Below are 12,185 nucleotides of genomic sequence, written 5' to 3' on the forward strand. Positions count from 1 at the left end.
CGTAGCTGACGTGCACCTCCTCCAAAATGTAACTCCCCGTGGAGCCGATGCGGACCGCAAGCTCTGTGATTGGTCCGCTCGACGGCTTTGTCTTTCCCGTATTCACAGCACTTCCGGGATCCCGGACATCGGCCACACATCGGCCGTGTATTTCATCTCCTCCTCTCTATTCTTCATGTAATCATGTCTGTATGATAAACAGCAACATGTATCAGCTGTAGATTAACAGAACACGCTCTGAATCGAAGTGGAGAAGTAAACAGAGATCGGAGCGGGACCGGAAGCAGGCGACCGGCTATCAGAGAGACCACACTGCCCTCAGGCGTTTCGGCGGAGAATTGCTGCGCGACACGGACACACCGACGCACAAGTATGTGGGGCTCATGTCCGCGTCAGCCCCTGCTGCGTAGGGGAGACGCAGAAGTATAAATCAGCCTTAAGACTCAAGCCCTTTTATTATTGCAAGTTTGACACAATGTTTAAAACCCTGGAACATCTCTCCTCCAGTATGAACGTCTCAGATGTTTAATGGTGGGATGGAGTTTGACTGCTGTGAGACATTAGAAAGAGGCGGGGCACTTCAACTGTTATACTTTTTTATTCTTGTTGTTGAATCAGATCAGCTTTTTCACACGTTTATAACAAACCTCTACCTCTCTCTCTCTCTCTCTCTCTCTCTCTCTCTCTCTCTCTCTCTCTCTCTCTCTCTCTCTTTCCACCATGATTGTTTTTGAACCACTCATAAGCTCTGATTCTTTACGCTGTGTTAACAGCTTGATTTTTTACCGCGGCTGCTTTGATGTAATCACTCTTTTTACACTCAATAAATTGAAAACCACTTGAACCGTTTCAGTTTCATTTTTATTTAAAGTACTTTGTGATGTTGTTTTCTGCTTCAGGTGAGCTTTCAGACAAAACTAAATCACTGATATCTGAAAACCTGAGACGTATGTAACGATCATTTTCTTGCAGATTTAAAATCTCTTTGGGAAACATTCGACACACCACCCTTTATAATACTTACAAATAAGGACCTGGGTCTTCAAGAAGAGTCTAGCTCTCCAGAGAGCATGTTCAGGACGACCAAATCCCCAGTCAACATTTCTTCAATACTATCAAAAACTATTATAATTTAATGTTGTCTAAAAAAAAATAATTGCATGAGGTAAAGATAAGGTAGGATACTTGCATTGATCCCCATTGGGGGAAAATTATTTTGCTAACAGCTTGTGTATGTACACTTTCTACTTTAGCATGGATAAGTTAGGTTATTGCACAGAGAACAATTGCAGCGTGAGTGTAGCAACAAGACAAAAGACAACAGTATGGCATTCCTGGGGGGGACAACCCAGAACATGTCTTAAATTATCCTTCATGAACCGCCTCACCTTAAATATATTACACTTCTTACACGTGAAAGGTCAAGGCTGAAGTCTGTTCATTTAAAGGGGCATGAAGAGGTGGTTCAGTTCCTTCATCTGCACAGATTTGGAGACATTTTTACCTTTACTGAGAGACAGGACATGTGGGGAGCAGAGTGGGGGGGACATGCAGCAAAACGGTTGAGGTTTGGAGTCGAACCAGAGGCCGCTGCAACAAGGACTGCAGCCTCTATATGGAGCTTACACTTAACATATGGTGTCACATGTTTTTTCTAAACAGTTGAATATATCAAAAACTGTCTGGATTTGTTAAAAAAATATGGTTAAATATGTTTTATGACCTGGAAATGTAAGGTTAAACAAACTACACACAACACATCTCTGTAGACATACAGTACAAAATGTAAGAATGGTTTAATCTCTTGTAAAAATGCTATTTGTACTGTTATCATTTTGACATTGTGTCTGACTCCTACCTTCTGGCTGTGCTTATAAGAATTAAAATCACAACATAGCAATGGTAAATCCTGTTGCTGACAGTTTTGTTTTCTTAGTTATGTCATAAAAAATGCATCAATATTAATTTTAGTCTGCTTCATAACTGGCAAAAGTTTTATTTTACTAGAATATATTGCACAGGAAGTATTTGTACACTTTTATAAACATTAAGGTCTTAAAAATGTTTTTTTTTTTTCATTCTATATGAAGTTAAATCATAAAGTTTCTCCTGTAGCTGCTGTGTGGAGCCTCCCTCTCTCCCTGCAGTACCCCGTGTGTCCAGCAGATGGCGGCAGCACAGCATGCTGCTGAGTGTGTCTCTGGTTACAGCTGCAGATCCTGAAGCTCCTGTGTCTTTAAGGCTGGACCTCACACACACACACACACACACACACACACACACACATATTTAAAATTTACAAGATTCATTATATATATACTTTCAAAAACATGTTTATCCGTCTATAGGGGAAATAAAAAGAAAAGAAATGTGCCAAACCTCATCAAAAAAAAAAAAAAAAAAACACCTTAAAGCTCCCGTAAGTTTATGTTGATTTTGGCGCCCCCTGTCAACAAACTAGTACAGTAGTGGTTTACAAAAAAAAAACAAAAAACCCACCCTTGCTTTTTTTTTAACACATATACCCATAAAATCTCAAATAGAAAATGTAAAAAAAAAAAGTCTGTTTTGCTTAATAAGCTAAACTGACACCTACCCCCAGCCAGCAGTTTCAGACATTTACAAATGACTACATAGGTATCAGTGTTGTCACTGATGGTGTTGTTTGCTTTTTTAGTTCATAAAAAGACAACAATATTAGTTTGAGCTTGTTTCGTGATCAAACAAAATGTTCTTACTGGAGCTTTAAAATGTTAAAAACACACTAAACGCACATTATATGCACCTGAAAATATTTTAAATAAAAAACTAACAGATATTCAACCCGACCACAACCTGGCCATCTTTGGATGCTCTGCAGAGACTTTCAAGTGGTCATATGATATGCAGACTGCTTTGCACTTGGGGATGGTGGTTGCTAAAAAACTTATTCTCCTTACATGGAAGTCCACCTCACCACCCTGTTTCTTGCACTGGCTTAAGGACATGCTATATGTTTTACAAATGGAAAAGCTGCGTTTGCACAAACCCAACACACAGAGTAAATTTGAGAAAGTTTGGGGACCTTTTTTGGCACAATGTCACATTGACCCGTCAATATAGGAGGGAATTGGTGAGCCCTTAAACCTCTTTCCACCAACTATTCATGTCGCCTTACCTTATTGCTGAGTTGTTACTTTAGTGATAAAAATTATGAAACACTATTTATGTATCTCTGTGAACTGGCAGCACTGTTTTTGTTTTGTTCTTCTTTGGTTGTTTTTGTTTATTTTCTCTCTGCTAATACTTATCAGTACCATACTCTTTATTTGTTTACTTAGGTGTTTCACTTTGTATTGTATGGTGCTCTGTTTACGACATACTTCACTTTGTAAAAACGAAAAACTATAAATAAAATATTGAAAAAAAAAACAAAAAACTAACAGATATTAATTTCAAAAACAACTTAAAAAAAATATTGTTAAATACTTTAAATTAGTATTATTTAAAAATAATTCAGATAATTTATACATATACTATATTTATCCCTCTATTTTTTGATCATATTTTCAGGGTAAATCACGGTCTGCCTCTTAAGCGTACTGTCTCTTTAAATGTAGAAAAAAGGACAGGATAACCGTTAGGACATGCGCAGTTCGCCTACAAGAAAAAAAAGGACATGATAACCGTTAGGACATGCGCAGTTCGCCTACAAGAAAAAAAAGGACATGATAACCGTTAGGACATGCGCAGTTCGCCTACAGGAAAATAAATGCGTCAACTTTCCTGTTTTGGAGTTTTCCTCGTCTGTGTTTTTTGTGTTGACAGGTGAAGGTGAGTGATTAAAGCTCTTTGTTGTAATTGTTTCAGAGTTACATCAAGAGTCAGAATATTTGGGGACAAAAAATGAGGAGTTAGAGGAAGTTTCTGTCTTAGAAAGGAAACAGCAGGAGAGAACCTGGAGGTTGTTTGTTGATAGTTTTTTGTCAGTTTTCCGTTAAAAACAAACTCAAAGTGAGAGTTTAATGAAAGTTTGACTGATAAAGATTTAAATTAATGTTTAAATTAACTAAAGACTTCAGATTCACCAGCTTTAGACAATAACGGTATTTATATTCTCTTATATCCGCCTATTGTTCTTCGTGCTTACCTTCCTCTCTCTCTCTATGAGTGTGTGTGTGTGCGCGCGCGTGTGTGTAGTCCCCTTGTAAACAATATCAGAGTTATGTAGATTCTTGTTTTTCTAAATTAAAGCACACAAACTTCAGACTTTAAGACTCAGTCCTGCACTCAAACCTGATATAATAAACAGATTTATTCATAGCAGCATGTTCTTTGTGTATTATGCAAATTAAAAATATAAAAAGTGCAGTAACTGTTTCCTCTAGGTCCATTTTTACTTTGATTTAATATACTTCTTAAAAACATTACTGCAGCATCAATGTGTTGCATTTTAAAGCTGTTGATAATAAAGGTTGTCTGTGTGTATTTCAGAATTTAAAGCCTTAGTGAGTAACTTTGTTTCTGTTGATTTTGGCGCCCCTAGTGGACAAGTGAGAACTCTTTTTTTTTTTAAAGTTATATTTTTGGCCTTTTTGCCTTTATTTGAAACGACAGCTGGAGAGAGACAGGAAATATGGGGAGTAGAGAGTGGGGGAAGACATGCAGGAAATGGTCGACCGGGCGGGAATCGAACCGGCGACCCCTGCGACGAGGACTGTAGCCTCTGTACGTGGGGCGCTTAGACCGCTAGGCCACCAGCGCCCCAAAGTGAGAACTCTTATCTGTTTAATACACAGTTATTTTAATATTGGATATTAAAGCTCCTGTGTGGAGTTTTCAGCCTGTCATGAAACAGTCTGAAATTCACAGAGACACCTCTTTGTGGCCTATAAAAGCTGATAAGCTTATTTTATAAGATGCTCAAAGTGATTTAATGTGTCTTCATTTAGCCGGTCTGCAGAAACTAAGCCTACCTATATGAGCATGTGTCTGTGTTTCCTGTGCTGTTATGAATTAACCTGCTGCTACTGATGCTTTTGATAATTAACTTCTGGAAGACATCTCACGCCCCCCCCATTTGTGTCTCGCACCCCCCAGAGAGTCCCGACCCACACCTTGGGAACCCCTGGTCTAGAGCAGCCCTATTCAATTAGCGGCCTGCAGGCCACATGCGGCCCGAAACCAACTGTAATGTAAAATTTAAAGAAGCAGTATTTCAGGATAGGTTTAGTTTAAGAGTTTAAATGAGTGCTAAAGGAAACACATGTCTCTTATTTGTGCTCAGTGTTGTCTGCTGTCTGTGTCTCAGAGTGAAGATGAATGAGGACGCCTTCGAGGTCCCGGAGAGGACCGAGTACCGCTACCTGGTCCAGGAGGAGGGGGAGGAGGAGCCGCAGTTTGTGCGTCACAGACATTACATCAGCCCTCTGCTGGTGCTCTCCAGACGCTGCATCTTCATCATCTGCCTCGGCGTGCTCGGTCTGCTCTCGCTCGCCGCCTACCTGGGCTACATCGCGCAGACGCTGCCGCCTGGCCTCGCACAGGTGACCACGGACTGCGGAGAGTTTCGAGGAAGACACGTGAGTTTGGAAAGCAGATCACCACGAGGGCAAAGTAGTTCAAATTGAAATCCAGTGAATTGGAATAATTGTTTCCACAGCAGGATTTAGTATTTCTTCTCCTCCAGACGTATTTAACTTTTGAATCCCTCTCTTGCAGAAAGATGGAGCGTACTCCTTCAAAGGAATGCGCTACGCTGCTCCACCCGTCGGTGACCTGCGTTGGGCCCCGCCAGCTGATCCAGAGTGCAGGAGCAGGCTGGCAGACGCGGGACGATTCGGCAGCTCGTGCGCTCAGGCGAGGCCTCTGACGAGCACGGGGAAGGAGATGGGTCAGGAGGACTGTCTCTTCATCAACGTGTGGACGCCCTCGCTGCAGCCGGAGGCCAAGCTGCCCGTCGTGGTGTGGATTCACGGAGGAGGCCTGATGATTTTCAGTGGAGGAGAGCAGGGATACTCGCCCACAGAGAAGCTCTCTGCAGACACCGGGATAGTTTACGTCAGCTTCAACTACAGACTCAACGCCTTCGGGTTCCTGGCACTGGAGCTCCTGAGAGAAGGTTCTCCAAAGAATAACTCAGGTCAGTCTGAACACGGTCAAAGTCTGAGGTGGTGTGGTGTCTTTTATAGGCTCTGGAGCTCCTCCTATTCAGGCAGCAGGGAGTAACATCACCAGACTTCCACCAGATCAGTGTTCGGCCCGTCTCTGATCCGCTGTGTTTCGCTGGAGTCATGTGACCGAGGTTTCCCCACGGTAATCACTGAATCAGGGATTCTCCTCCTCCTCCTCTCCTCATCCACGTTGTCTTTCTGGTCCTCTGAAAACCTCTGACCTGGTGACTCCAGGCCTGGCTCCGCTCATCATGACTTTGGTTTGTTGTTGTAGTTAAGTGAAATACGATCTGGTGATAACACAGAGTGTTTTATTCTGAAAATTAACCGGATGTTTTCATTTTGTTTTGGTGAAACCTGACTTCCTGTCCGCTCCATCTGCTCTGTTGAGATTGATGCATCGTGCTCCGGCATCCGGCAAAACTAGAAACCTTGCATCTCTGATCCGGAGGGCTCCGACCAACTGGAACGCAACCGAAGCGGATCCAGTGGAAGTTAACACATTGACTAGAATAGAAACATATCACATCTGGTGCTGTGACGGATCGGAGACGGACCGGACACGGCTCTCCACATTAATGAATGATCTTTGTGGACTGGACTTTGAAATGGTGCACAATTCTTCATGCTATTGGCGACATTTAGTCCTGATTCCAAATCACAAACTGTTTGTTAGAGGCTCAAACTGGGTTTCTGGAAAGGTGACAAAATTAATCTCCTTTTAAAAGTCACTATTTGTGCTACTTCACCTTTAATACGGTGTGGATTTGGTGCCAGCAGAGGTCAGAGAGCAGCTTTCATCCTGATACAATGAGACTTAAATTAAGAGCAGTGAAATGATTCTGCAGTTTTTCACATGCTGGTTAAAAAGTTTGAGGAAGTGTTTCGTTGTTTTGCAGCCTTCGAAGTCTTATAATGTTTTCTATCAGAGTTTGAAAGGACTCATAATGTGCACTGCAGCTCTTTCTTACAAGCTCTTTACCCATTAAGCAGAAGATTTAAATATTTATAGTGTTTGCATTGTGCTCCCGGTCTGATTGATTGCAGAGAAGTCTCTACCTCTCCATCAAGAAGTGAATTCTTAATGAACGTTAATGCAGGACGGATCACAGGAGCTGATTCCTGAGCCTCTCCTCCGTGATCATGTTTGGATCCTCACTCTCTGTTGGACTTGAATTAGCGTGTTGTGAGTCAGGCTGTGTAATTAGTGTTACATAACGATGAAACGCCTCGCCCTGCGCCCTTGACGTGTGATGACCTGTTAAATCAGAGAGCCTGCATGACACTGTGGCGTGACGACACGAGGCGCGCGAGTCCTCTTCGTGATCCCGGAGCCTCTTTTCTAATTCTGAATCCTCCTGATTGCACGGCCCACTTCCTCGCTCCCTCGGCTTGAAAAGAGTTAAATTTAGTCCACGCTGCCAGGAGCTGGTTCTGTTTCTGACCGTGGAAGTGGGACACCTGGAACAAGGTCACGTAAAAGCAGGTTCAGGTTGATAATCGACCCCCCCCCTCTTCTCTTTTTGCTACAGGGAACTATGGCTTCATGGACCAGATCGCAGCTCTGAAGTGGGTCCAGAGGAACATCCACGTGTTTGGAGGAGATCCTGGGAAAGTCACCATACTTGGACAGAGCGCAGGTATGAGGGGGGCGGGTCAGCTCTACCTCTTAGTTTAGCTTCTTTTAACAAACTTCAATCAAAACTCTTCTTTCACTCTGTTTGGATATTTGTTGATGCTTTACTGAAAGTATATTTAACACCCTTATGTTTGAAAATGCATCTAACGACTCTTACAGGATCATTTATTCCTGAACTCCTCCCTCTGAAGGTTTGTCGCAACATGTATCGTCTGACTCAGTGCTCGATGAAATGCTTGCTCTGATTCGTCTGCAGGTGGGACGTCAGTCCGCGTCCTCATGATGTCACCGCTGGCGAAGGGTCTCTTCCATGGGGCGGTGGACATGAGCGGCTCGTACGTCAGGAACAGCACACTGGAACAGGCCGAGTCCGACAACCTGGTGTTTCTGAGGAAGACGGGCTGCAAAGACCTGACCTGCCTCAGAGGACTGCCCATCAAACGGATCCTGGAGGTACTGAACTTCTCAGACTTCTTTAGAATCTCTCCGTAGCTTCTCTGAGTGTTTGCCTTGTTTCTTTCAAGTCTCTCTTTTAAACATTTCCCTTATCTCAACTTTGCAGCAAAATGTGCCAGTAAAGTTTCTCTAATCTAATCTAATCTAATCTAATCTAATCTAATCTAATCTAATCTAATCTAGTCTAGTCTAATCTAGTCTAATCTAGTCTAGTCTAGTCTAATCTAGTCTAGTCTAATCTAATCTAATCTAATCTAATTTAACCTAATCTAATCTAGTCTAGTCTAATCTAATCTACTCTAATCTAATCTAGTCTAAACTAGTCTAGTCTAGTCTAATCTAGTATAGTCTAATCTAATCTAGTCTAATCTAGTCTAGTCTAGTCTAATCTAATCTAGTCTATTCTAGTCTAGTCTAGTCTAATCTGATCTAGTCTAGTCTAGTCTAATCTAATCTAGTCTATTCTAGTCTAGTCTAATCTAATCTAGTCTAGTCTAGTCTAACCTAATCTAGTCTAATCTACTCTAGTCTAGTCTAATCTAGTCTAATCTAGTCTAGTCTAGTCTAATCTAATCTAGTCTAGTCTAACCTAATCTAGTCTAGTCTAATCTAGTCTAGTCTAGTCTAATCTAATCTAGTCTATTCTAGTCTAGTCTAGTCTAATCTGATCTAGTCTAGTCTAGTCTAGTCTAGTCTAATCTAATCTAGTCTATTCTAGTCTAGTCTAGTCTAATCTAGTCTATTCTAGTCTAGTCTAACCTAATCTAGTCTAGTCTAATCTAGTCTAGTCTAGTCTAATCTAATCTAGTCTATTCTAGTCTAGTCTAATCTGATCTAGTCTAGTCTAGTCTAGTCTAGTCTAGTCTAATCTAATCTAGTCTATTCTAGTCTAGTCTAGTCTAGTCTAGTTTTATGCCTCTTAAAACAAACAGTTATCTAAATGTAATTACATGATGCATTGTTTTTATATTTCTCAGTTTTAAAACTTGCTTTGGACAAACATTTTGTGGACTTTGAAAATGGATTTTACTTATTAACGTTCTCTCAACCATAGTGCAGCAAAAATCCCAAAACATTAGATCTCAGGATTTAAAGGGTGCAAACAAAACAAGGAAAGATTGTAGATAAGATGAAAAATAAGAGAACATTTTTTCGTGCATGAGGCACACTGTCTCTCACTTTCTCCTAAATTTTGAGTTTGTTTTTCTCAGACATATTTTTGCTCTAATGTTTCGTAAGTCTGTTCAAAGTTTCTGCCAAGTTCCTCTGAAATGTCTCTGCATGTTTGCTTTCAGTTCCTCTTACATTTCTCCTTATGTTCACATTTTCTGTCTTTGTTTTTAAACCTCAAGTTTCCCTCAAAGTTTTCCTCAACCTCTTAAGTTTCTCATAACTTTCTGTTTTGTTTGTTTTTCGATCCTCAGTAAGAAGGCAGATTTTATTCTTTATGTTTTATTATTTTAATTTTATTCGTTTACTGTTTTGTTTCCTCGCTTTAGTTTTTATCTTTGTGTTTTATTCAGTTTCTGATATTTACAGACCTCTCATCCCTTAGTGTATAGATTTCATATCCCCATCCTTTAATCCTCTGTCGCCCTGTGTTTTCACACAAACGCACACAAACGCTGAATTCTGAGGGAGGAATAAAAACATCAGTGTCTCTAATCCTCTTTCATAGACCTCCATTCAACAAACAAACATTGTAGACGTAGTTTTCTTCTCCTCTTGAGGACAGACCTGACAAACCTTGACTTTTGACTTTTGACTAATCTGCATCATGATGTTATTTCAGCAAACTGAAGACCTGAGATGATGGTGTTTATCTTGCAGACATATCTGGAGGGGGGACTCTCTCTTCACTTTTGCACGCGGACGCTTCTCAAGTCCCTGACTGAGCCGTAAGTGATGCTTTGAGTCCAGCTTTGAATCTCCTCCGCTCTGCCCTCGCAGGCCGCCCCGTTTGAGGAGTATCCTTCCTGGGCAGCAGATCTATCAGACCTCCCCGTCAGAGGAATCTTCGCCGGTCAGATCGTCGTGACGGACGGATACGTCCTGGAAGGTAACCCTTTTGAGGTGTGGGAGAAGAAAGGAGACTACAATGACGTCCCCTTTGTGATCGGGACGACGGAGCAGGAAGTCGACGTCAGGTGAGAGCTCGCTCGTTCAGGTTTAACACGGTCAGCTGTTCATGTCAGACTTTACTCAGGGATCTGTGCCTCTCTGCAGTCCTCACTCTCCAAACATCACCATGTGGACGTGGGGGGACTACCACTGGTTTGTGAGAGGTGAGAGCTGATGATGGTTGTTAAAATCCACAACACCAGGTTTTAGACTTTGGACTTTAGGCTAGTATGACACGTCACCTGCAGTCACGCCTCTCTGCTGCACACAGAAAATCTTCAGACCTTCTCTGAGAGTCTTCCCAATGACGCGTTGGACCTATATCCAAGCTCCCAACCCTGCCCCACCACAGACCGCTGTCCAGAGAGGGCTTACACCACCATGGTGTCCGACATCAGGAGCACCTGTCCCAACAACGACCTGGCCTGGAGGGCTGCAGGTACACACATTCACAAATACATTCACATGTTATTTTAAAATATAGTATATATGAAGACAGGTGTCTGAACGGATACAGATATCAAGTTATGAAGATTATTAAGAAGCTAAAAGATAAAAGCCTCATTGAGATTAAGTCTCAGTGTCCTGACTAGTGATGGGAATTCCAGCTCTTTTTAGAGAACTGGTTCTTTTGGTACGGTTCACTACAAACCACTTTGGGCTCCCAGGTTGCTCCTCAGATGTTTTCTTGTTTCAATTACTGTATGACCTAAAATAATGTAAAATTATTTGTAAAAGAATTACTAATGTAAAAAATATACATTATATCAAATGTGTATCATTTATCAGGCTTTATTTATATACTCAACATGGAGCAGAGTGCTACAAAATTAAATATAAAGTACAAAAACAAGACTCTTCTCAGTTAGACAAAAAGGTCCAACCTCTGATGTCAGTATATTATGCATAAACTTTTAAACACCTTCATTAAAGGTTCCCTTCACTGTCTTTATTCTTCACTTATTGCACTGATGGATAAACAGTTCTAATGTCCATGACCTGGATGACTGAGAACCTTCACAGACAGATCTAATGTGCCTTTGCATGTTTGTTGTGGACCCTGATTGATGACATTTTCACCTTGCGCAGTCTAAACTCTGCCTTTAAACAGTCTATGCCGTTTAAATGTGTCCAAAGTTTCCTGCAGTCACTCATTTTCTCACCTTTCCAGTACATTCTGTGTCGCCCCCTGTGGACAAAGTGATACCTCTTATCTCGTCCTGTACATGCAAAAGTAGTGTTTTGTACAAAAACATAATCCTGTTGTCTTCCAACAGTCAACTTTATCACCATTTTGATTATTTTCCAAGAAAACAGTCAATAAATGCTGTTTCTAAAGTGCGATGTCAATCATCCAGTCTGACACCTACCCCCTCTCAGTGATTTCAAGCATTAAAAATGTCAACAGAGCAGGCATCAGTTTTGTTGCTGATGGTCTTGTTTGCTCTTAAAGGTTATGAAGAAGCATCAGTATCAGTTTCAGTCTGTTTCTCAGCCATTTCAAAACTCCTCACATTCCCTTTAAATGAAAACAAGAACAATTTAAAAAATCATCTCCCAGTCAGGAGCCGGCTCCCGTCGTTCACTTCAAAGAGCCGACTCTTAGAGCCAGATCGTTCGCGACCGACACATCACTAGTCCTGACCAAGCAGCACCATCCAGGTATCTGTTCATAATATTTACATTTAGAGATACACTACCAGTCAAAAGTTTGGAGCTCCCTTCAAACTCTGCATTCAACAATAGTTGATTCTTCAATTGAAGAGATCGATGCAACGACTGGTTCTAGATTTGAAAACACAAAAGGAATCCCTTCT

General features: G+C 41.4%; 1 protein-coding gene across 4 annotated transcripts in view; it reads left to right on the top strand.

The window, feature by feature from the left end:
• The first annotated feature begins 3,723 nt into the window (after positions 1-3,723).
• LOC117809669 (para-nitrobenzyl esterase-like) overlaps positions 3,724-12,185 on the top strand; it is a 13,212-nt gene continuing 4,750 nt past the window's right edge. Inside the window, exons 1-9 of one of the 4 annotated variants that reach the window (XM_034679133.1) lie at positions 3,764-3,813; positions 5,080-5,169; positions 5,267-5,561; positions 5,701-6,121; positions 7,685-7,792; positions 8,048-8,244; positions 10,198-10,394; positions 10,474-10,532; positions 10,640-10,807. In XM_034679133.1, the coding sequence (XP_034535024.1) occupies positions 5,298-5,561; positions 5,701-6,121; positions 7,685-7,792; positions 8,048-8,244; positions 10,198-10,394; positions 10,474-10,532; positions 10,640-10,807 (1,414 nt within the window). In that variant the 5' untranslated portion in view covers positions 3,764-3,813; positions 5,080-5,169; positions 5,267-5,297. Of the gene's footprint in view, positions 3,814-4,179; positions 4,203-5,079; positions 5,170-5,266; positions 5,562-5,700; positions 6,122-7,684; positions 7,793-8,047; positions 8,245-10,197; positions 10,395-10,473; positions 10,533-10,639; positions 10,808-12,185 lie in introns of those variants that run through there. The other 3 variants (XM_034679125.1, XM_034679149.1, XM_034679141.1) reach the window with 3 other exon arrangements.

Source organism: Notolabrus celidotus, chromosome 3 (genome assembly GCF_009762535.1).
Source record: "Notolabrus celidotus isolate fNotCel1 chromosome 3, fNotCel1.pri, whole genome shotgun sequence".
Lineage (NCBI taxonomy): Eukaryota > Metazoa > Chordata > Actinopteri > Labriformes > Labridae > Notolabrus > Notolabrus celidotus.